General features: G+C 42.2%; 1 protein-coding gene across 1 annotated transcript; it reads right to left on the bottom strand.

Moving 5' to 3' along the window:
- Positions 1-2,500: 2,500 nt before the first annotated feature.
- LOC110505587 (tripartite motif-containing protein 35) lies at positions 2,501-13,409 on the bottom strand. Its single transcript, XM_021584903.2, has 2 exons — positions 13,207-13,409; positions 2,501-7,424 (listed from the first exon to the last, which is right to left on the bottom strand). The coding sequence occupies exon 2, from the start codon at positions 7,409-7,411 to the stop codon at positions 5,951-5,953; it is 1,461 nt and encodes a 486-aa protein (XP_021440578.1). The 5' UTR covers positions 7,412-7,424; positions 13,207-13,409; the 3' UTR covers positions 2,501-5,950.
- Positions 13,410-13,880: the final 471 nt, after the last annotated feature.

Here is a 13,880-nt window from a genome sequence, read left to right as displayed (position 1 = left end):
GGGAACTCTGCCAGAGCGTGCCAAGCACGTGGACATAGGGGTGCGCGATATTGGCAAATATTGCGATTGCAATTTCACTTGCGATATACACTGAACAAAAATATAAACGCAACATGTAAAGTGTTTGTCCCATGTTTCATGAGCTGAAATAAAAGATCCCAGAAATGTTCTATACACACAAAAAGCTTATTTCGCTCAAATTTTGTGAACAAATGTTTTAGTGAGCATTTCTCCTTTGCCAAGATAATCTATCCACCTGACAGGTGTGGCATATAGAGAATCTGATTAAACATCATAATAATTACACAGGTGCACCTTGTGCTGGGGACAATATAAAACCACTCTAAAATGTGCAGTTTTGTCACACAACACAATGCCACAGATGTCTCAAGTTGAGGGTGCGTGCAATTGGCAATGCTAAATGCATGAATGCCCACCTGAGCTGTTGCCAGATAATTGAATGTTAATTTCTGTACCATAAGCCACCTCAAACGTTGATTTAGAGAATTTGACAGTACGTCCAACCGGCCTCACAACCGCAGACATGTATGGCCTCCTGTTGGCAAGTGGTTTGCTGATGTCAACACTGTGAACAGAGTGTCCCATGGTGAGGGTGGGGTTATGATATGGGCAGGCATAAGCTACGGACAACAAATACAATTGCATTTTATCTATGGCAATTTGAAAGCCATGACGAGATCCTGAGGACCCTTTGTGAGGCCCATTTCTTTTAAAGTATCTGTGACCAACAGATGCACATCTGTTTCCCCAGTCATAAGGAACTTTAACTCATTGAAATTGTTGCATGTTGATTTTATATTTTTGTTCAGTATAGATCAAAACACTTGGGTGAACTGTTGGAATCAAATAAATATGATTTACATTGGATTCATATTAAGAAGCAAAGTGGAAAGCAGTATCGTTCTTGTTTGGAACAATCTGCAGACTGCTTTTGACCTAACAGAACAGCATGCAAACCATACACGAATCTAACAGCAAGGAGGAGGAACTGTGCTGCTTGAGTGACAGGGGGCGGAGAGAGACAACAAATGTTGTAAACTATAAATATGAACATTACGCCCGTCTGAGTGGTGTTTCAAAATATTGCATGTGATATGGATCTCTTGTGATATGGATATTGGCACATGTCAATATTGCAATTTCGATGTGAATTGGATTAATTGTGCAGCCCTATCTGGACAGCTAAACAAACCAACCAGCACTTCCCCATGCCAGCTGGGCATGATTATTCTTATTTTATATTTTTTGCCATTATCTTAACTCTGCATTGTTGGAAAAGGACCGAACCATGTGATAAATACAATTATATTTTATTTGAATATAACATTTAAAAACTTTAGCTGTGAGTGATGGAAAAGAAAGCAGCCTCAGCAACAATTATTTGAATAATTCAATGGGTGTTTTGTGCACAAATGTGATGACAAAAGTGTTGTGTCTTATTCGGAATTTTCTAATTTGACTTCTCTATGGGGCCATCTATGGAATTGTCTTTCTGGGCCGTAGTTGGACGAATCGACTCCTGCAGTAGTTGATAGTAGTAGTTGAGTGCTGGTCAGGAGAAATGGGCCAAATCAAAAGGAATCTAAATGCAAATAAGATATTCCCTAGACTCTCTAGAAGGTTTGAGTTCAGAACAGTAGTCTCCTTGAGGATCTGCATACAGATATACTGTAGCTGTTCTCATTCATTGACTAGACCTGAAGAGGGCAGACAAGACTTATTTTGAACATAGTCAGAGTTAGAGAGCTCTCCACAACAAATCTATTTCTCAGACTGTAATATACACTGAGTGTACAAAACAACTGCTCGTTCCATGACATAGACTGACCAGGTGAAAGCCATGATCCCTGATTTATGTCACCTGTTAAATCCACTTCAATTCTTATTATTCTTTACCTTTATTTAACTAGTCAGTTAAGAACAAATTCTTATTTTCAATGACAGCGGGTTAACTGCCTATTCAGGGGCAGAATGACAGATTTGTACCTTGTCAGCTTGGGGATTTGAAGTTGCAACGTTTCGGTTACTAGCCCAACACTCTAACCACTAGGCTATCCTGCCGCCCCGTCATAGCTTCAGTGTAGATGAAGGGGAGGAGACAGGTTAAAGAAGGATTTTTAAGCGACATTGATTATGTATGTGTGCCATTCAGAGGGTGAATGGGCAAGACAAAATATTGTGCCTTTGAACGGTAGGCGCCAGGCGCAGCGGTTTGAGAGTGTCAAGAACTGCAACAGTGCTGGGTTTTTCACGCTCAATAGTTCTGTGTGTATCAAGAATGGTCCACCACCCAAAGGACATCCAGCCAACTTGACACAACTGCGGGAAGCATTGGAGTCAACATGGGCCAGCATCCCTGTGGAACGCTTTCGACACCTTGTAGAGTCCATGCCCCGACAAATTCAGGCTGTTCCGAGGGCAAAAGGGGATGAAACTCAATATTAGGAACATAGTTCAATAATTTGGCTAGTGATCTGGAGACAAAGATGTATGAACTTTATTTACAGTTAATTTCATTTACTGAAACATTCCTATGAAATGATCATCAACTGCTATGCATATATCAACACGGTATTGTTTTCTAACACACAAAAAGAGACTTTGTCGCGTTAACAACCAACACTGTACATTTCTACACCTGAGCTGCTGTACTTCAGAACTACTAAAGCATGCTATTGTACACATGGCATGTGCAGGTCCTTGGCAGAAGCAGTCTTATCAGATCCATTCGTTACGCCAATAAAACAATGACAATGTTTTACGCATGCCCGGCAGGCGACAGCAATCAGTGAGAATAGGAGTGTATTTCTCCATGACACAGGCTATAAAACGCATCCATCCACAGTTGTGTATGTATGCAGACAAAAGGCTCTGCAGGAGCCCAGAGAATGGAAAGCAGAGAGAACGCCCATCTTATCTTTATGATGCTGCTGCCTCTGCTTCACATGGCCCAGGCTTTTACCACAGCTGGAGGTCCTCTTCTTTTAGTTTACACCTAACGTGTACCCTCCCATTGTTTCCTATCCAGCATTGTTTGTCTGCTATAGCTATTGTTTATTGAGGCGTCGATGTGGAAATGCCAACTGCTTTATTTGAGCAGAAACTACATATACTAAGATAAGAATATCAATGTGAATTGTCCTTACATACTATATATTGTACTTTCTCCAGAATACAGGTTGGATAAAATGTACCAAGAGTTACATTGTGACAGACAGTTACATTATTAGACTCACCATTTGAAATGAGTTACCTGGTTGTAGTGTGTGGTTACATACAGTATTACAGAGAAATCAACATTCCATGAAAGTACACGCTGTTGGTGCAACTAATTGTAGGAAAATGACCTCTAAGTGACCCTGCAAGAGACAGGGAGAAGGAAGGGAATAATGTTCTTAAAGCTGCTGCCAGGTATACAGTCCAGTCTGATTTTGATGGCATTGCACAATATAATATAGCAAGTGAATATTTCCAGATATCTGACCGGGTCTGTCATTAGGAACATGCTGAATCCCGCAGAAACACAAATGTCCCTCTCTAACATAGAGAGCTTTAAGTTGAAATAGACAAGCTACAACTTATGAAATGGGCCCTTTATTAAAATGGGGTTATTATGGAGAACAATACTGTGATTTCTGGAGCGGTAATAAAACAAACTGTTTTCCCAACTTAATCACATTTATGTCATGTGAATCCAGCTGTAAAGTGGTCTGGGATAGATGGATGTCACCATGGCATCGTTTGGCTGAATGACGAGAGCATGGCCACCTGATGCCATAGCATCTACTGTAATATCCCAGAAACCTTAATACAATCATCTCTCTTGGTACAGTAATGTTTCCATGTCTCCAGGAAAGTATGGGAAGACCCTCATAAGATGATACGTCTATTTTAACACCTGTTCTGTGCTGGTTAGATCTGCTTGTCTCAGATGGAATAATTACTAAAAACACTGGTGTACCTCTCCCTTTCAAAGGAGAGATGAAGATGAATCATGGAAAAAGATAAAAGCCAGACAACCTGTACAGTCCATCCTTCAGTTTAACAGCCAGCGAATGCACCACTGAGCAAATGAAGGTGGGCTCATGGGAAGAGAGGAATCTCATTATGGTGAGGGAGGGCACTTCTTGGTGGTGAGAGAGTTGGATTGGGGGTTTACAGTAAGTGTTTCTGTGTGTGGGTGTGTTGCACTGATTCCATGATATCTGCTTCCTTCCTCTCTAAGGGGACTCTGGCCTATTATTCACGGAGGCCCTCTGACTATCTGGAGCTCTGCTTGGCATTGATGCAAGGGGCACTTCTTGGTGACTTAGAACCGGTGGACAAGTCTAGCATCAGCATTTCACAGTAGGTGGTTTGCTGTCTCCTGGTAGGTGGTTTGCTGTCTCCTGGGCCGGTGACCTAATCGTTGGACCTAGCAATGAGATCACTAATCCATCAAAGTGACATGATAAACCCCCCCATGGCCAACACCTTCAGCTAGCGCAGGCTTCCGCAGACAGCCAAGAGCCTCTACAGATCCAACAGCTGCTTCGCCACGATTCCCAAAGCGGTCATACTTGCATAGCGGCAGGCACACAGGAACACTGATGCACGATCACCAGAGAGAAAAAAGAGAACTGGTCGAAAGGCTCAAGTAAAAACAGCAGGCCTACTGAGAGAGAGCTTCATTCCCCTCAGACAGACAGACAGACAGGGATGAAGTCACAGCTTTCTAAAAGTTTCAGTGTCCTTTTCCCTAATCTGATCACTGTGTCTGCTGTGTGGGGTCCTGGAGGCCGGGGTAATCTCATTACTTTGTCCCATGTAAAGGGGCTGCCGCCCGCAGGGCCCGACCTCACACCCCACACACACACAACAAGCCGGCACACACACACACAGATCTAAATCAGGTGATATGCAAACCATTGATTTTCAGCTCTTCTCCAGTATGGGTTTGAATAGGATTTCTATTGATGCGATCAAGCCGACTGGGCCATGGAGAAAGGAGAGGAGACAGGATGGAGAGATTGAGACAAGGTGAGGCAGAGCTGCGTGACGAAGCAGATTCTCCGTGTCTGGTCATCCTCAACACCAGGCATGGTCATTTAGAAGGGTTGGAATTCCATCTTCTGGAAGTTAACAACCCAAAACAGTAAATATTTGCCCATTGTCTCTTATGTTGAAGAATAAATAAATCAATTTACTAGCCTTTTTTCAATATTTACCTTTTTATACAAGTCTTGTCTTGCACATTGATAAGGAGTTTGGCAAGCTGGCGATTCTAAATGAACAATAGGCATGAATCTACTTTAGTTCAATCACAGAAATTCTCAAAACATATTTTTTTAAATAACAATGGGATAGATTCTGTTTAGCATCAAAAGCCACACAACCAAAGGAAAGTAACATTGATGAGAATAGGAGAAAAGAAGGTAAGTGTCATTCCTGTAATCTTCCCTGCTGTCTTGGTCAAGATTTGGCCTTTGAACTGCACTGTTAGGTTACCAAACATCTGTAGCATCCGAACGGTTTTGTCAAAAAACTGATATGGAAAGGGGAGACCCTCACGGACACGAAGGCATTCTCTGTTTTGTTCTACAACCCCTACAAGTGTCACAGGACTCGTCTGAAAGTAACCCAATACCGGTTGTAAAGAATTATGAAAGTGTGGAAGTAGTTTTGTGCCAACAAAAAAAGGGTTTAAATGTGTAAAAAAATATACATATTTCCTGAGTTTTCTTAAACAGTATATCTTAGATACTGTATAGGACAGACACTTCAAAACCTTATCCTTATGATTTATTTTTTGACTGTCTGTTTTGCCATTTATTAATGTGTTATTCAATGCATTTCTATGGGCTATAGCAGTAAAGACCAAACTCAATATTTTATCAAATAATCCTACAATTCTAAATCAAGTAACTAAATGATCCATGGTATAGCCACCTTAAAACAATTCCATATCATGGTTTTCCACATGGTTTTCCACGTTTACAGAGACTTTCCCTGGAAGGATCTGTAGTGGTTGACCATTTAACAAATAAAAGTATGGATACATCTTCTCTGTAAATTTGTGATTAAATGTTCTGAGGGTTTGTGTGTATGAACTAAGATCAATGAAGGACACCTCCTGTTTGTCCCACTTCAGCAAAACTCTGATCCTCTGGGTCTTCTTCTTCATTTTATAAGGTTCCCCATTAGCTACCCCAACAGCCCATATTCCACTTTCTTCTTCATCTAACTCATGTTTCCTACTAACAGACTCACTGGCCACCCCTACCCTCCAGTCATCATTTTCTCCGACTTCCACATCCCAGAAGTGTGTCCCTGAAGTGAACCCCTCTGAACCCAGGATGTCACGGTATGAATCAAACCTCTCTGGGTTGTCTGGGAGACTCTGTCCTTTATCTTCAGATCGTAGGCTGGTCAGATCTTCAGATGGATAGAGATAGGGATGTGCAGTGTTTGGTTCTAGAACTACAGGCATGTATTTCACTGCCCCCTGCATCTTCTCCCAGACCTGGAACTTGAGATTGCCCAGGTGTTTGGCCAAGTTGATCAGTGCTCCTGAGCCCAGCTGTGGGTCCTTAGGCGCACTCCGTACTCTCTCCATCATAGTCTTGTAGCGCTGCAGAAACAACAAATCATCCACTGCCAGCTTCTCCTCCACAGCCCTGATTGTGTCTGACAGAGATGACATCATCTCACTTATCTCCTTCACTCTCTCCTTTATCCTTTTATTCTTCTCCTCCTCTTCCTCCTTCAGCGCAGCTAGCCTCTCCACCTCCTCTTCTCTCAGGAAGCAGTGTAGCTTCTCAAACTCATTCATTATCTGCTTCTCTGCTAGCTGGGCCTGCGCCCTAATGTGAGCAGCCATTTTGTCACAGCTTAGCTTGGCTTTGCAGAAGGCAGACATTTTTTCCTCCAAGTCCTCCAGTGTGGGTCTGAGCCCCTCCCTCCTCTGGTCTGCTGCCTTCACGAGAGAGCAGAAGCTGTGGCCTGCATGCTCCGACACACACTCCACACACACCAGACATTCATCCTCAAGGCAGAAGAGTTGGAGCCTCTGGGAGTGTAAACCACACACACCCTGTAACCCCCTGTGGATGGTGTTTTCACCCTGTGAGGGCCCCTCTGTCGCCTCCTCTGTGGGCCCAGGAGTGTCCTTAATCTCCCTCTCCCTCAGTAGAGTCTCACAGACATGTCTCGGAGCCAGGTTGGGAGGCGACTGGTCTCTGGAGGACCTTCTGCAGACTGGGCAGTCCTGCGTCTCCTGTTTACTCCAGCTCTCCTCCAGACAGGCCTTGCAGAAGCTGTGGCTGCAGAGCAGGATCACTGGCTCCCTGAATGTCTGATAGCACACTATACACGACAGGTCCTCTTCCAGGAGAGAGAAACTGGCTGCCATCCTCACAGGAGTGCTGTAGAGTAAGTGAGAGATGAGTTAAAATGAGAGTATATATATAAATATATGTGTGTATGTGTGTATGTATTTGTGTGCGCGTAAGAGGGAGAGTAAGGGTGAGGTGTGTGAGTGGGAGAGAGATAGAAACTAAACTTAAGGCTCTCTTAGAAATGAAACTTCCTATTTTGGCACACTACCCAAAATCTGCCCAACAACCCAACATTGCAAAGTCTTGTAGTATTTATTCGGTCTTCAACGTTTGACCAAACACTTTTCTACATGAATTTACCACATACTGGGGTGGCAGGGTAGCCTAGTGGTTAGAGCACTGGACTAGTAACCGAAAGGTTGTAAATTCAAATCCCCATGGTACACATCGGTCGTTCTGCCCCTGAACAGGCAGTTAACCCACTGTTCCTAGGCCGTCACTGAAAATAAGTTGTTCTTAACTGACTTGCGTAGTTAAATTAAAAGGTAAAAATACTGTAACATGCTACCATTTGATTGCATTTACTGTGGGCTTTATTTAGACCAGTCATAAAAATGATAATTTAAACCAACCCGCTTTCAGAGAAGGACTTTAATATATCAATTTACATTGTAGACAAAATCAGAAGTTTATGGGTTTCTCTCACCAGTCAGAAAGAAAACATGTGGATGACCAACAGCCACACCTTGGGTGCAGAGTGGAATGTTTCTGGGAACGGGAAAAAGGATATGTGAAGTCAAGAGGAGGCGGAGACCGACTACCAAACTTCAGTGATTTCAAAACGCTGCTCAGCAGTCAACCATGACTACCTTAATGTACACTACATGACTAAAAGTATGTGGACACCTGCTCCTTGAACATCTCATTCCAAAATCATTGGTATTTGTATTCATTAGGATCCCCATTTGCTGCTTCCGAGGCAGCAACTAATCTTCCTAGGGTCCAAACACATTAAGGCACTTACATTACACAAAAAAAAACAAGATTAAACAGTACATCACATAACATTATTACACCACTACATATCTACAATACAAAATGTATAATACCACCATATAACAATATTACAATGTACGCATCTGTGTGTCTGTAGCTGTGTGTGTGTCTATTCAAAGTCCCCATTCTCCCACGAGGTGTATTTTTAGTTGTTTAAAAAAAAATCTGATTATACTGCTTGTATCAGTTACCTGATGTGGAATAAAGTTACATGTAGTCATAGCTATATGTAGTACTGTGCACCTCTCAATGTCTGTTCTGGACTTGGGGATTGTGAAGAGACCTCTGGTGGCATGTCTTGTGGGGTATATCATGGGCATTACTATAGAGTTGGTCCCCGTCCTTTGCTGCTGTAACAGCCTCCACTCTTCTGGGAAGGCTTTCCACTAGATATTGGTGCATTACTGCGGGGACTTGCTTCCATTCAGACAAAAGAGCATTAGTGAGGTTGGGCACTGATGTTGGATGATTAGGCCTGGCTCACAGTTGGCGTTCCAATTCATCCCTAAGCTGTTCAATGGCGTTGACGTCAGGGCTCTGTGCAGGCCAGTCAAGTTCTTCCACACCCATCACGACAAACCATTTTTGTATGGACCTCGCTTTGTACACAGGGGCATTGTTATGCTGAAACAGGAAAGGGCCTTTCCCAAACTGTTGTCACAAAGTTGGAAGCACAGAATCGTTGAGATTGTCATTGTATACTGTAGCGTTAAGACTTTCCTTCGCTGGAACTAAGGGGCCTATTCCGAAACATGAAAAACAGCCCCAGGCCATTATTCCTCCTCCACCAAACTTTACAGTTGGCACAATGCATTGGGGCAGGTATCGTTCTCTAAACCCAGATTCGTCCGTTGGACTGCCAGATGGTGAAGCGTGATTCATCACTCCGGAGAATGCGTTTCCACTGCTCCAGAGTCCAAAGGCGACAAGTTTTACACCGCTTCAGCTGACGCTTGGCATTGCGCATGGTGATCTTAGGCTTGTGTGCGGCTGCTCAGCCATGGAAACCCATTTCATAAAGCTCCTGACGAACAGTTCTTATGCTGACATTGCTTCCAGAGGCAGTTTGGAACTCGGTAGTGAGTGTTACGCCCTCACACGCATTATAGCTTTGAAATTAAAAAGAGAAATGAAGAAGTAGAGAGTCTTCTAAAGTCTATATTATATTAGAACGCATTAAAAGTGGTATGTATAGTTTTGACATACACTATGTATTTATTTGGACAGTGAAGCTACAACTAAATCAGCTCTATATGCCAGCATTTTGGATTTGAGATCAAATGTTTGTTACCTTTATTTAACTAGGCAAGTCAGTTAAGAACAAATTCTTATTTTCAATGACAGCCTAGTGGGTTAACTGCCTTGCTCAGGGGCAGAACAGCTCAGGGAACAGCCCTTGTCAGCTCAGGGATTTGATCTCACAACCTTTCGGTTACTAGTTCAACTCTCTAACCACTAGGCTACCTTGTTGAGAGTGTGTTTCAGATTGCACAAATGATGTGCAAATGATGTGCAAATATCATGACCCCATAACAAGGTTTGCATTTGGGGGGGATTGTGTATGATCTTTATTCCTCTAACTTTCACTCATCATTATCCACGATTCCACATTCATGTAGAAGTGTTCAGAAACATCTTATTTACAATAAAAGTGACTTCAAAATGTCACTGAACTATTAAATAAAGTTTCTATTGGGCAAAACATAATCCGAAACACAACCATAACAAACTGAAAATACATAGAGCCACAAGCTTGATGTAGTCATTGCTTGCTAGGTATATGGGACCAAATACTAATGACTACTTTAATACACTATAAGTTGAAAACTTCAAACTGAAAGTTGACGTTGTACTGTCGCCTCAAATGAAGCATTTGATCTCAAATCCAAAATGCTGGAGTATAGAGCCAAATGTTGACATATTTAAGCCTCACTATCCGAATGAATACGTAGGGGAGTGTACATTTTTAGATAACTGTTTGGATTAGCAGAAACTGCCTCAGTGACTGCATCCTGAGGGATAAGGGATAAGGCAACAGAGGAAGGTTAATGGAAAAGCAGCACTGATGATAATCTAAGGCCCAAACAGAGATGACTGCTGCTGCAACACTCCCCCAAGGGACAGTTTAATGACTGACATAAAAAATTATTATGAGAGACAAAAACAGTCCTGCTCCAAAATAACCCTTCTCACCCTAGTCCCCTACCGCTACAGCAGTGGTAGTCAAACCCGAGGAACTGCAGTGTTTCACCATTTTATTTCATTTACAATTTTTTTTAACAATTAATTATTTAAGAGTACAGATTATTGTATGGGACAACAAATGTTTTTGAGAAAGATAATTTGAAAATAACATTTTGAACAAATGCAACAATTAAGTTGTTCATTATATTTGGGGTGAGTTGGGGTCGCGAGAAATTCTGCCAAAATTAAAATGGGGTCCCCGTTGTAAAAGTTTGAATACCACTGCTCTACAGGCTCCCAAACCTCCTAATTTATGATAATCATGATGGTAATGAACATGTTACTTCAAACAATATTACTGTCAGTGGGTTCAATGTTTTTTTTTGGTTCTGGTGTGTTTGCTGTAACAACCCTTGTCTTTTTCATATTTTAGGGACATAACATATGTTGGATGTTGCACACCACCCTTCAGACTTCAAGACTCCACATGAGACTGGGGGGGGGGGGGGGGGGGGGGGGTGTTCATACCGTGGAATAATTCCTTTATTCATTTCCATTATCAAATTCATTTGTCATGGAAGTCATGTAAGCCATTCCTGGCTACCCTCACTAAATTCAACTCACAGGTTGACAAATGAATCAGAAATTAAGGCTTAATATTGATTTAAAGAACAAGGCAGTAGAATTAACATGAGCATCGATCATACCGGGCTTACCAAAGCAGTGGGGATATTGTCGGAATTCATTATCCAAATTACACCAATGAGTTTCTACGGCTCAATTTGCCTCGAAATACAGGGGTTAGGCCTTACATAAGCCGCCATGCTATTCTTGCACGAAAAAGAGATGAGAGAGGGAGAGCATTGTTACAGATGCCATGCAGACAGGCTATGCTGAAAGATTCCTCTGGGATGGTTTCAGACAGAGCATATTGTTTACTTAGTGTTTGTGATTGCAAACAGCCAATCGAGAGGTAAGGAATGTCTCCCTCAGAAATACAACCACACACACACACACACACACACAATCTGATTCACTGTTAGTTCTTTCCCATGTGAGTTTAGAAACAACAATATTTACAGAAGAGTCATGATCCTTTGACTTTGGTTATCTTCATTGATTATGTGAAGGAAGTGGGAGTAATGTTGCTGCTCAGCCTCTGAGGGGCCATGAATCGTCTCCTGCTCTTTTTATAATGAAAATCTCATTACCAAGATTTAATGGCCTTCGAGGTTCTCAGCAGAAATAAGCTAACCCTTCAATGGAAATGACATGATGATTACTATAAATCACAGATATGATAAAGCTGGCCACTTGTTGAACTGCGAACTGAATCCAATTAGGGATAACACCTAAAATGAAAGTCAGGAATATAAAATTCATGTTCAACTGGGATTTTGTGTGGATATTTATCAAAAATTGTACCGTGTATAGACAGCTACAAAGTCATTATAACTCAGGAGCTGCCAGTGTCTTTCTACAGTAGAGGAGAGATAGGCTGAGGCAGTGATTTGTGTGGCCCTCACAACAGTCTAATTTATAGGTCACCAGGGAACGTTAGTTCGACTTCCATGTCCAGTAGAACATGGCTTCATATTTCCATTAGAAATCCTCAGATCCCATACCAGGTATATATTTCAGACGCATCCGTCTGGCCTGGTCCACTGAGGCTTGCTGAAACTCCAGGAGGCAGAGTGAATCCCCGTCTCAGTCTCAGACAATAGGGGCAGGGGCGGTAACCAGAGAGGGATCCCTCTCCCCTTCCTGTCCTAATATCAGAGGATGTAGATGTTGGCACAGGCTCTAGTCCCCCTCAGATAATTCAAAGTTAGTTATAAATCAGTGTAAGAAGTAATCACACAAGCCCCTACCAACCCAACATCTCCAGTAAAACAAAGTCCCCAATCTAACACAGACCTGCAACTATCTGAGAATGGATATGTGTTTCATGAGAACCACCGCTCTGCTCCCATGTGGAAATAAGTCTGTTTAATGTTTAAATCGATTTCATCGGCTAGAAGAGGGCTGAGGCTAGCGATGACATCATACTTGCTCCTTTTCAGCAAACCTTTTGTGCTGTACTGCTCTGTTTTTACATACAATCTGTGATACATTCCTGATTGTACATCTTACATTTGCCCTGGGTCAACAACGTATTCACTAAGCTTATATTAAATAAATACCAATATTTAGTGAAAGTCTTGATCAGGCAGAAAAAGGTTGCAGCAATGCCAATAAGATGAATGGAATTAAAGCTGAGCACCACTACACGTCTTACCATGCAGTGACGACCTTGTGTGATTGGAAGGTGGGGCAGGAAATGCATGTGGGGCAGGAAATGCATGTGGGGGAGGAAATGCATGTGGGGGAGGTGGTGATGCAGCGCATCAAGGACTGTATTGATTTGCGAAGGAATATTTGCGAAAAGAGTGAGACATGAAAAATAAAGTATTGATCTGCTTAGAAAACATGTTCATTAAAACAGGGAGGGAAAGGGGAATTGACAAGCTCGATAATGGCTCTGAAATGGCCCCCGTAAACAGAAACAGTACTGAGAAACGGTTACATTAATGCACCAAAGAAAACCCATCAGCAGCAACAAAGTATAGAAGACATTTTTAAACCATACCTTGATGTATCTTCACTGCCTTCTATAGCGTCCTGTGATTTCCACACTCCTACTCCTTTCTCATTGGCCAAGGCTAAATCCTTCTGACAATAGACAGCCCAACGATTTCAGACCGTATGTCATCATCTCAGAACCACTGAATAAGTTAACTTTTATATACTCTCTGATTCTATCCTACCCTGAGCCCCCCCTGTTGCTCACTCATTTCCTTCGTTCCCTGCCCATGTTTATTCCGCAGCAGAAACACATTGTCAGGAAGGAAATGAGGGCGACAGAGGGAGAGTGGTAAATGTAGAGGGCGATTTAATGTTTTAATACCAAACTGTTGTCCTAATTCACAGGCTATTGAAATCTGTAATGTTATACAATGGTATGAGTGACAAAATGCCCAAAGGTCAACTACTAAATCAGGTAGACAAACAGAAGTGAGTAGTGACAGAAGAAATTACGTGTTGCTCAATGCATGCAAAGATATCAAGCATCGAAGACCAGACAGCAATACCGCCAAGACAGATTAGACCTGCTTTAAGGTATCAAAACATTTACTTTAGTTTACATTTACTTATTCCCTGGATCACAAGTCATTACTGAGATTTCCTGCTAATCAGTACACAAAGGGCTTGTGAATCCTCTGTTCTGCATGTCTGTCTGTGTGTGTGTGTGTCTGTGAAAAG

Source organism: Oncorhynchus mykiss, chromosome 25 (assembly GCF_013265735.2).
Source record: "Oncorhynchus mykiss isolate Arlee chromosome 25, USDA_OmykA_1.1, whole genome shotgun sequence".
Taxonomy (NCBI): Eukaryota; Metazoa; Chordata; class Actinopteri; order Salmoniformes; family Salmonidae; genus Oncorhynchus; species Oncorhynchus mykiss.
Note: the sequence above shows the minus strand (reverse complement) of the source record. Positions and strands in the feature narration are given on the sequence as shown.